This window comes from Artemia sp. Qi Xiang Cuo, chromosome 5, assembly GCF_049724085.1.
Source record: "Artemia sp. Qi Xiang Cuo chromosome 5, ASM4972408v1, whole genome shotgun sequence".
Taxonomy (NCBI): Eukaryota; Metazoa; Arthropoda; class Branchiopoda; order Anostraca; family Artemiidae; genus Artemia; species Artemia sp. Qi Xiang Cuo.
In genome coordinates this window covers 82,264,863-82,277,000 of record NC_142798.1, presented here as the reverse complement: position 1 = coordinate 82,277,000, position 12,138 = coordinate 82,264,863, and the positions used below count along the sequence as shown (strand labels likewise).

The 12,138-nt window shown below is 35.6% G+C and overlaps 2 protein-coding genes across 3 annotated transcripts in view; one reads left to right on the top strand and one right to left on the bottom strand.

Moving 5' to 3' along the window:
- The window catches only part of LOC148952624 (major facilitator superfamily domain-containing protein 6-A-like), a 747,865-nt gene that overhangs the window by 431,067 nt on the left and 304,660 nt on the right, over positions 1 to 12,138 (top strand). The window lies entirely within an intron of this gene.
- Positions 3,227 to 5,071, bottom strand: LOC148952626 (uncharacterized). The gene is made up of 2 exons (XM_089088645.1): positions 4,991 to 5,071; positions 3,227 to 4,260 (listed from the first exon to the last, which is right to left on the bottom strand). Exons 1-2 carry the CDS (start codon positions 5,069 to 5,071, stop codon positions 3,265 to 3,267), a joined length of 1,077 nt encoding a protein of 358 aa, XP_088944771.1. The 3' UTR covers positions 3,227 to 3,264.

Sequence of the window (12,138 nt, the reverse complement as noted above, 5' to 3'; positions counted from 1 at the left end):
CTTTAGCGGTTAAAACGAAAAACGACCAGAAATTACTATCAAAGAATAACTTAAACCCAAAACAAACAGATATTTGAACGAACGATCTTAACAAACATAAATATCACACTAACAAATATAGTTAAGTAAATAAATCTTAAAACAAGTAAATTTAAACTGAATATTCAATTTAAACTTAAAAACGAGCAAAAATTACTACCAACAGAAGTTTGGCTGTTGTCCCTTCCACCTCCCCTACCCACAAAAGTCTAAAACCTGCGGCGTCATTTTTGTTTTATTGAAAATTATATTATCTTGAAAAGTGTTATTTTTTTTTAAAACGCCAATGAAAAATTGAAAATAAATCACTATAGTAATCAAGATGATTGAAAAAACTATTGAGCATAAACTGAATTTCTAACACATAATTATATTAAGTCTATTAGCTCCGTAATTCAAGATTTTACTTCACTGGTATTTTAATTATTATTTTTAATGTTGTAAATATAAAAGAAAATACTCATAACGTCATTCGTTTTCAATTGTAACGTAATTCGTAAGTACAATTGACGCATTATGCCTTAATCTCTTCCATTTAGGGGAGGGAGCAGAACACAGTAGCCAAACTCTTTTTTGTTGAAATTTTTGTTTGCTATAAGTTTAACTTAAATGTTCGATTTCATTTGACTCTTTTTAAGATTTATTTTTTCATCTATTCAGGTTTTTGCACCTGTTGTGTTAATGTTTGGTATGGTCGTTTTTTTAATTTCTGGTCGTTTTTATTTCGTATCAATATATAAATTTATTTCTGCCGGTCTTTTACGTAGAGTGGCGTAGTCTACCATAGGTAATATCGTAGCAATTTACCGTAGAGTCTACTGTACTTAATTGTAGGTAATATGACTCGTAATTATCTTTGAAATACTTAATTTAAAACAAATAAACAACATAGAACAAACAACTGTTAAAACAATTGGGGATTTCTAAGACAGTGAAAATTGCTTAAACCTCAAATAAACATTTGGGTCATACATCCAAGGGCGGTCCTCAGCAAAAAATATATAAATAAAATAAGACTTACAGTAAAATGAGACACAATAAAATAAGACTTACACTAAAACTTACAGTAAAAGAAGTAAAATTCATCGTTATAAAACTAAAATTAGCACAGTCCCAGAATCAATACTTCAACGAAGTTCAACTCGGACTCATAGATAAAGCAATATTTTTCAAACAATGTTTTTAATGGTATTTTTTTTTTTGGTAGTTAATCTCAAAAGTCTTTTAGTAAAAAATCAGCTGGTATTGACTCGTTTTGTGATATAATTGGTCAAATCTTTTTAAATTAAATGTCCTAACAGATTCCCATAGAATTTCTATGACAGCCCTAACAGATTCCCCTAGGATTTCCATGACAGCCCTAGCAGATTCCCATAGGATTTCCATGACAGCCCTAGCAAATTCCCATAGGATTTTTATGACAACACTAGCAGATTTTCATAGGATTTCCATGACAACACTAACAGATTCTCATGAAAGCCCTCCCAAGATTTTCATGAGAGCCCCTATTTCCGTTACTAGGTGTAATATAGATGACGTAATCTTGTTTCACTATTAGAAAACCCTTCCTTCTCCCCTAAAATCCTAAGATTTTCCTTAAAACCAATATTAGCCTAAAATTTCCCCAATATATTACACGCCATTTGGTTTGTCGCAATTCGAATCCATTTTTGTATAGAGAGAACCGTTATAGATGTCTTTTGAATTTCTGGAAGACACCCAAATCCGCTGTATTATCCTTCCATTGTCCCAAGGGCACTATAAATAGAAGCCCCCATGCAATGCCCTAGTGCCCAAGGGGTACTACAAATATAAGTCCTCACACAATGCCGTTTTGCCCGGGGGCACTATAGATAGAAACCTGCATACAATTTCGTTGTGTCCAGGGCACTATAAATAGATACCAGAAAGGCAATACCACATCATTTCTATTTCGGACTTTGAAAGATCCACAACGCACTAAAAATGGATAATTCTCAATATCAAGAATTAAGTCTCTTTGAATATTACTATCATTCTATACCCCCTACCCACACACACACACACACATACACACAAATTACGGTGATTATACTCATCTTTTCAGCTCATATTATTCTTATTTAACATGAAACCCCTAATTTCCCCTCCCCCCATCGGTGATAAATGTATCTATTCAAAAGATTAATCTTTTCACTAATAAATAACGTTATTTGAAAAGCTGCCTTTTTTGTCCCACGCCTAGAGACGGTTGTTTAAGCCTTAGCGTAGAATCAATCAATTTCGACAAAGCCAATTGCTTCTGTCTATAATTAACAAAATATCTGTTATGAACAAGAGGGTGTTATTCCTAGCCGTAATTGTATGGAAAAGGTCTTTTGCCTGCAAAATTGACGTGTAATAAATCTTTCAATTAGCGAGAAGAGATAACATATTTGCACATTAGGGGGGACCGGTAAAGTACAGCGGGACTACAGGCAAAATGTGTTAGAATTATTCTGCATAAATGTGAAGTAAAAATCATTTTCTATCTTCACGCTGTCCAAATATTGGTGTGGTCGCTATAATCAACAGGTACCTGGTATTCAGCCTTTCCTGGAAAGTTTCTCTCAAGTCCTTATCCTGGGGTCTACCAAGTTCATAATTCCCTGGAAGGTACACTTCCAAAATTTCAGCGTGAAATTGATCTTAAGCACGAGTAGATGGTCATCCTTACTTTTAACCTCAATAACAGTATTTGTATCAATATTCAGAAGCTTTATACTTGGTCAAAGTGACCTATGATGGTGGATGGAATAAACAGAGAAAAAACTTTTAAAACATTACCTTGTCATAGTTGTAGGGTGATATTTTGCTTTTTTCTTTTTCTCTCTCTCTCTCTCTCCATAGTTGTATGGAGTTTCCATAGTTGTATGGGGATATTTTCCTTTTCTCTCTCTCTCTCTTTCTTTCTCTCTCTCTTTCTCTATTTTTGTAGTGCTTCGTCATTTTATTTTCCTGAAAACCCGTACAAAGACGGGTTTTCAAAATAATCTTGCGTCAAATTTGCGTTAAAAACTTGCGTCTATAAACTTGCGTCAAATTTGACTAAAATTTTAAAAGTATTAAGATCAGACGCTGATATAGATAAAAAAAAATTTAATAGGAGTGAAATCTAATTGACTGGTATAGTCAGCCGTAAAACAAACCAAACTTTACAATAGATAGTCAATCCAACTTTAATATATCCAAAGAATAGATACAAAATCAAACAAATAAGTTGTCTACATAGTTCAATTTATTTATCTCCTCCTTAACCGATTTAATAACTTTTAAGGTATTCGATTTTTCCAAAGCTTCTTCATCAACAAGAAAACCAGAGAACTGTTTTAAATAACCAGGTGAAGGCTTCATAATCCCTTGAAACACCACAGGTATTCCTAGCTCCGTTTTCAGTTTTTTAATATTCACATCTGGATCCATATGTTTCAAGATTATGAAATCAATATTTTTTTTCAACAAATTTTTGGATAAAAACAAGTTAGACTTAAATGATGGACATTTATCACCACTAGATCTATAGTATGAACAAGAACAGTAATTAATCAAGTCATCTAAATCATCCAAACAATTTCTAATTACACAATCTCGGATAGTACTGTAAGTAGAGGTACAAGCAATTGACACAGAGAAAAGCAGAAATTTGAAATGTGATCGAATATCCGCTATCTCATTCACATGGATAAGGTCTGTTTCACTTTCATTATTTAGTGCTATATTAATTCCGACCAGTCCAGGCATAGCCTCTACATTTTTAAGATACTCCATCGTTCCCTTAAATTTATCCCCTGGGATATCAAGTATGATAGAAATGTTAACAGAAAATGAAATGTCCTGAATATCCCTGATATTTTTGATCATAGTTTCTAAATTATGCGTAGATTGAGGAATTTCGATAACCGCAACACTTCCTCCTGCTGATTTAATGTTCCACAGTTCTCCGTACAACTTAAGTTTAGAAAGTCTGAATTTTTCCAGCTGTATGTCCTCCGCCTTTCCAATTCGAGATCCTGATAGAAATATCCATTGACCATTGTGGCAGAATTTGCCATCTACTATACCAACAAAGGATCCACTACAGCCTATTCGTCGGTATGTATTTTCTAGGGTGGTGTCAAAAGCTGTTAGTTCTTCTTCTATATCCGCTTTTTCAGCAGTTAGATTCTGCCTCAGCTCCTGCAAAAATGAAAAGGTCAATTGGAGCTATCTGTCTCGCTGCAATACTGTCGAGAACAATAATCAAATGTATTTAGAGGGTTGCAGTACCATGTTCGATAAAGGTGCACTTAATTAAGAAATAAAGACATACTAAAATCCAGATAAAAGTCACTAAAAGCTAGAAATGACAATTCTGCTTCTTTGCAATGCTGCCAGAAGCAGCAAATGTATGTCTTTCAAGAATTCCAAAACAGTACTGTTCATAATTCAATTGCAATATTCTCTGCTTCTTTCCATTCCATGAAAGACACAGATAAAAGTAAGATCCTTTTTTCATTTGCAAATATCTGCTTATATTCCCTACTTGGACTATAAGTAACCCCTTTCCCATTCCCTATTTGTATATCTTCTAAAGCCCATTGCATCATTTGGACTTTACTGAAAATCAATCTAAATATATTATAAACAATTATTCAAATATTTATAACATAGAAAAATAAAAAATAAATTACAGTGAAAAATAGAATCTATTCATCTATCTATTCTATCGTATAGATAGAAAACGGCTGATTCAAATATTCTTATTCTTGAATTTAAGAAAAAAAATCTCCAAAAATATACGCAACAGAAGACTGTTCATAAAGAATACATTAGAAAGCTGAATAGAGCCCAACTTATAAAATTACAAACGGGATACGATATTGGTAATGCAGCAGTGCTTAATTTTGGTTTTATTGACAATGTGATTGTTATGTGACCTTGGCGGAAAACTAACCTTTCGATAAAGTATATCTTCTTTATTTTCATCAAATTCATTTAATATCATAAAATCTCTAGTCCTCGACAATCTTGACATCAAGATTTCATGTTTAACTTTTAGGAAAGCAGCGCTAAATGTTCTTCGAGTATTTTTTAGCCAATCAGAAAATTATATTAACATCTGATCGGTTTAAATTTACCAGTGACTTGAAAGCACATTTAATTAAAAGAATATTAGTTAAACAAAATATGCATACAACATAGATCAGCACTAATTTGTTCCTATATATTTTTTCTACTACTCTGTCTATAGATAGAATAGATGCATGGATGAATAAAATAGTTGATTCAAATTATTGTTCTTTCTAGTTTAAAAAAAAATATAAATTGTGATAGATTAATCATAAACTCTTTGTTCGAAAGAGGAATATGCCCACGAATTAAAAAACGAAATATATTACTGGCACCACGTCTTTTTTCTTCTTTTCGTAAATATTGTTTATCGTTTTACCAACAAATGTAACCACTATGTGCCTATGGCGTAATTGTGGCGGTAAACTTAACTTCAAATAAAGTAAATCTCCTTTATTTTCATCAAATGCATTTGATTCCAAAAAACTTCTAGTCCTGGATAGGCTTTGCATCAAGATTTCGTGTTCTTTTGTTATGACCTGAAGGAAAGCAGCACTAAATTTACTTCTAGTCGTGTTCTTTGATTTCACCCAATTGTGGAATTCTGTCAACAATGGATCAAGAAATGCAGCGTTGCCATTGTTGGTGTTTGCACAAATGCAGGTTTCATCTGAAAGGAAGAATAAATAAACGGGCTAAACTTGATGGTTTTGATCACACACCTTTTTCCTTTCTTTTAATAGTAAATATTAAAATTAAGGTTGTATTATATAGTTAAATAATAAGATAAATTTTGTAGATAATCAGGTAAGTTAGAATAGTATTGCTTTATACAGTAGATTCAAAAAAAAATCAACTGAAACTAAGGAGTAACATTAAAATTTAAAACGAACACAAATTTTTATACATATGAGGGGAGTTGCCCCCTCCTCAATACCTCAATCCTTACGCTAAAGTTTGACATCTTGTTCCATCCCTTTCGCGCCTGACGTGACCTTTATGTCACGCAACTTTAGGAATTTTTCTTTTTTTTTCTACTAAAGACATCTAGTCAAATTTTGTATCATTAAATTTGCTGTTTCAAAAGCTGCAAGATGGTGGGTCGCATGATGGTGGTTGACCATCCTAGGTGCTATCAGACTCATTCTTGCCGGAGAGCATACAGTAAAACTGAAATAGTCAAATAACCCTGTTTATTTCGCCTATGGTGAGCTCGTAACTTGAGGGAAGGGATTGTGTAATAACTCGTTAGAATTCCCATTGTCTGTAGAACATTTTGATGTAAATTTCAAATTGTTTTGTTTTCTCAGTGGACTACAAAAAGCAAAAAAACAGCTGTGACAGATTTGTCACGTCAGCATCTGCTGATTTCTGACCCGTGACATACATGTCACGTCAGCGAGTGCCGTTTTTTTCATCCATGACATTTATGACCCATCAGCAGGTACTGTTTAGCTACTAGTGGTTAAGTATGGTTTTCTTGTTAATTGCTAATCTTGTTAATGTTAATCTTGTTAATCTTGTTAATCCTACAGGCTTTCTTGGGCCTGGATACACTAACCTGGACATAAAATCTCTTATTTCAGGTTGCCATGATAAAACGAAGGAACCATACAGACTCACAAATCTTGGCATACCTTGACGAGGATATATCAGAAGATAATGGAGGGGACACTGATGTTGACGAGCAATACGACCAAGCAGACAGAGGTCCTGAGCTATTTGTGGAAGACCCTCTCGAAAATCGTTCCTTTCTCAACAGTTACGTAGAGCTGCAACCCTTGCGTATCAACGATTTCGCTGACATCGACATATCTAATGTTGTCGTCTCTGACGTATATTTAGCAGGAACATCAAGCTCCTGTGTTCCTGACAGCAGTTTCAAAATGGCTGAAGATATCCTTGATTCAGGTCCCTCAGAAGTCACTGCTTTACAGGACCAGGGTCTTCTCAACGAAGTTAGTATTGATCCTCTTGTAGGAGATCTTCTATACGATTCTGATGCGAAGACTTCGTCGTTATATGACTGTAATATTGGTGCTAGTGAATCCGATTCGGATGAACCGCTATTGAACTTGCTGTGGAATAGAACGAAATGCAAGACACAAGTGAGTGACTTCTCGGAGCCAACTTGAGTTAACCTCGATTTCTTTCAAGATTGCGAGACCTGTTCAGACTACTTTGTCCATATACTTGGGGATGAATTCCTTAACCTTGTGGTTTTTCAGTCAAACCTATATGCAACGCAGCATGGGAAAACCCTGAGGCTGACAAAAGAAGAGCTCCTGACGTTCATTGCCATCAAACTTTTCATGGGCTATCATCAGCTTCCATCGATTCGATCTTACTGGCAGTGCGATGCTGATCTTCATGTCGCCTTCGTTGCTACAGCAATGCCTCGCAATCGTTTCCTGCAAATCCTCAGATTCTTGCATTGTAGTGATAATACCAAGCGCCTTAAGGACTGCCAAGACAAACTGTACAAGCTTCGAGAAGTAATAGAACTGCTAAATATGCAGTTCAGCAAAGCAAACCATGGGACTCGCGAGCAAAGCATCGATGAATTAATGATCCTCTTCAAAGGGAGGTCATCATTAAAGCAGTACAATCCTCAAAAGCCTATCAAGAGAGGATATAAAATATGGTGTAGAGCAAGCAGCACTGGATTCATCCATCAATTTGAGGTATATCAAGGCAGCAAGGTCGACGCAGACAGACCAAACATTTGCGCGATTTGGTTTAGGAGGCAGAGTGGTTTGTGAAATGACAGCTAGCCTCAAAGGGAAAGGCTATATTGTTATATTTGACAACTTCTTTACTTCGTTGCGACTTTTGGAGTACCTCTACACAGAAACGATACATGCGTGCGGAACGATACGAGGAAATAGAAAAGGCCTCCCGGTACTAAAAGAAGACAAAATGCTACTTCGAGGACAGTTTGACTTCAAGGCCAGCTCGAAAAACACGAGAGTATTTAGGTGGAACGATAATCGTGCAGTTATGATGGCTTCGAACTACCACGGTAATGAAGGAGGGGAAGTTAGCAGAAAGCAGAAAGATTGAAAAACCATGCTAATAAAGTGCCCTCTCATTATTGAGGACTACAATCGGTTTATGGGTGGGGTCGACAAGGCGGATATGCTGAGAGCAATATACGGTCATGAGCATAAATCCATGAAGTGGTGGCATCGTCTTTTCTTCGGCTTCGTCGACATGGCAGTCTGCAATGCTTACGTTTCGTACCGCGAGAACCACTCGATGGCACTTCTTGATTTCAAAAGGCACGTTGTGCAGGCCCTTGTACTTTCAGTTTCTGCGAAGCCATCTAGGAACGGTAGGTCTCCCAGGAGTCCCAGGACGGTTTCGAACACAAAACGTAGAAAGACGATGGAAAGTGTGAGTGCCGACATACGGCTGAAAACCTTGGCATTCATTGGCCTCGTCTTAGAGAGAAACGACAAAGGTGGGAGATGTGTTCCCTTGAAGGAATAGAGTGGAAGCCTTTTACTTATTGCCAAGCTTGCAGTTTGACCCTGTGTATTAGCAAGGAGACCAACTGTTTCCTGGAGTACCATGAAATCGAGTGAAATAAATCATTATGGTTAACTTGAAGACTTTCTTTTCTTTTCTTATCCACTTTTTGTACTTTTGAACGCTTTCTTCATTAATATTTGAATATTTGCATATTTTTTTGGTAAGCAGTAAGCGCTGACAGGTTAGTTATGTCAAGGACTGAAAAGCTTCACTAGCTGACGGGTCATATCTGTCACAGATCGAAAAACCGCAGTCACTGACGTGCCATCTATGTCACAGTAGAAAATCTCATACTTTGAGTTGAGTGACGTCTTTTTAAACATCAGATTCGTGATCAGGAGCATCAGATTAGTTGAAAATGTGTCTTCGATCATTCTGGTCTTGCAAAAACAAGGTCCCCGGCGCGAAAGGGTTAAGAATGAGTTATGTAACATTAATTAGAATATTTATATTATGGATTATAAATTGTTTAATGATTATTAATGAGTTAATTAATTATATTAGCTTTAGAAATTTTTAGATTTTTTCATTAATTAGAATAATAAGCTCCTAAAAGATCTAAAAAATACTTTAGCGTAAAGAATGAAGTACTGAGGAAGGGGCAACCCTCCCCCGCATACATAACAAAATACTTGTTAAGAATCCAGCAGTCACGCGAGAAGTGAAGTTTCGTTAATTCTAATGAAATAAAATAGGATGAAAATATAATAGTTCAGAAGCAAATTTGGGCTATATATTTGCATATTAAGGGGGGGGGATAAAGCCTAGCACATATCAAATACGTAACCTAACCTAGGTACCTTTTTTTGCCCTTCAACCCCAAAAAACTTTAAATCTTTGTCACGGAGTGAGCAACACCTCACAAGGCAGAGAAAACCTATTTTTTAAGTAGCGTCTCGTGTTTTTCGCTGCGGTCATTCTCGCGTGACTACTGGATTCTTAACAAGTACCCATAAAAGTTTCCTTTTGTTCTAAGTTTTAATGTTGCTCCTTACTTTCAGTTGAAAAAACTTGTTTTTTTATTTAATTATAGTAAAGATCGATGAAGGAACAATGTATTATTATTTTTTGTTTAGACCAGGGCACTTCGTATCAAAGGATTTGTCGTAGAAACTTCGAAAAGGGCTCATTCGATTGAAAAAAGAAATAGCTGATGCCCTTTTTAACAGTCGAAAAATATTGGAGGGAAACTAATCCCCCTCCCACGCCCACCCTCCCATTTGCCCACAATGTTTAAAACTAAATGTTGCCTTAAGATTAAATCAAAATGCACTGTCTTAATGCTAATTCCTGATAAGAAATCTCAGCAGTATTCCAAGAACGACTGAGGGTATTATTTTTAAACTTTTGGAGCTACTTCTGCACTTAAAATTTAACCAAATCAAAATAGCGTAAGTGTATCCAAGCTATCAAAGATAGTAAACAGATTGTTTTGTGAATGGTATCAAGTTTTCCATTTCAATTCAACTAGAGGAGGAATGAAACTAAATTAAAGACTACTATTTGTGTCCAGGTTTTTAAAAGGATGTATGTTGCTAAAAATTACTGAAAAATTTTTCTCCAGCATACAAATAGCAGGTCAAACGATAAGGTCTTAAAAAGTATTTAAAGCATTATTTTCTTTTTCCCTGAAAAGACTATGTCAAAATAAAAGGAACAAAAATTAATTTAAAAAATGTTCTCCACAAAATAAATTTTTCTAAGAAAATTAAAGAATTCCATTAAACCAAAAATGAGCAAAAATAATATCAAATAACCTATCATTTATATTTTTTCAGTAAAGTACAAATTATGTTCTGGCCTTGGAAACGCATAGGGGTTTTTAGCCCAATTCATGTCAATTTTTGCTCGTTTTAAGTTTGATTCGGTTATTTATTGTAATTTCTGTTCGTTTTAGGTTTCAATTGTTTGAATCGCAAACAGCTCTATAGATAATATAGCAAGTACAACTCAAAGCATGTGTTCTCATGCATTACTCTGATGAAAAAGATTATGGAGTACGAAAGTTGCAGAAATTTTTTCGTTATTGGACCGGATCGTGAAGAATTGCAACATATCCTGCGACCATTCTTCAATAGATTCATGTAAATCGTCAATAACCAACGACGAGTTTGGCGTAATGCTAGTAAACACGTCAATTCCTTGTCTGAATTTTATGATTGGATCAATCTTCTTTATTTTGTAATAAGATTCTTGCCATATGCTATAGCAATAACAGATATTTTTTGGATTCTCTAAAAACATTTCATCTTGATTTTGAATTATTTTTGTTAAAATTGTGGTTTTGCCTGACAAAGAGGGTCCGCAAAGAAATGATCGGAATGGTGTTTTAAATTGAGACATATTCCTCCAATGTCAAAATGCAACTAGCCTAGCCTAACCTCAATCTGTTAAATAAATACTCAAAGGAAATGGAATATACATGGTTTCTTTAATTAAAAAATGCACTACAAAATTTTAAAATAAACACTTAAATATATTTACAATGAACATTTTAAAACACTTGAATATATTTACAATGGCAATTGAATACTTTAAAGCACTTGAATATCTTTACAATGAACATTAAATAAGCATTTTATCATGGTAGGGGTGATACCCCCAGCAGTGGCCAGTCGACGGAAGCACCCGCAGTGGCTGACACCGGCGGCGGCCAGCGGCAGGTGCAGTGGCCAGGCCATCGCCCTAGCGGCCGGAAGGTCCCCGTGGCAGGCTAACAATAAGCACTTAAAAAACATTTGAAATATACCGCTTTGCGCAACGAAAAACAAATTATAAATATAAGAATACTGGGAAAAAATGACTAGAAAATAAGGAAGTGCTGAGCTTGCGACGGAAAAAACGGCCCTCCTCCCCTTCAGAGACGGACCCCTCCCCCTCCCAAAACTATAGGGCTTTCTCCAGGCCGAGTTGCTTTCTATAATTTTCGGATTCAACTCAATCTGAAGTCAGGTAGTGGCCATATGGTAGTACCTTCACGCCGCCCTCGAGTACATGGACTTTGTCCGATATGGTGGACATTGCATTTTGCTCAACCCGAACTGTATAGTTTCAATATTTTAAAGAACGAATGGCAATGACACTCGCTCTTGGAGCTAAATTATTTTCTATACAGTTCCTATAAACACTCATGGTGAAATGTTCCTTTACATAGTAGGACGGCACCCCCTAGCAGGCTTTTTTGGTAGTCTCATTGTGCGTTTTCAAACAGTACACCTTCGGATTGGGAAAGACACCATGTGATACCAAGTCGCTCCCCATCTCGGATTTTAATTTCAACAACTAGTTTGGGGCCTGGGGTTTTACCAGCTCCGGATAGAGGGACTCATCCCAGTTTGTAAAATACACTAATATATTCACCATTTTCTAAATTGTGTAAAAGATTATCTGTTTTAACTTTCAATAGGAGGGAATGGGTGTCTCCAAAATACACCTGAACTTGTCCCATCCCAGACCATTGGCGCTTACACACATTGTAATAAAAATCCAACATGAGAC

Coding starts and splice junctions, on each gene's coding strand:
- LOC148952626 (XM_089088645.1), bottom strand. CDS start 5,071: ATGTCAAGATTGTCGAGGACTAGAGATTTTATGATATTAAATGAATTT. Junction 4,261..4,990: donor AAGATATACTTTATCGAAAG/GTTAGTTTTCCG, acceptor CGAGACAGATAG/CTCCAATTGACCTTTTCATT.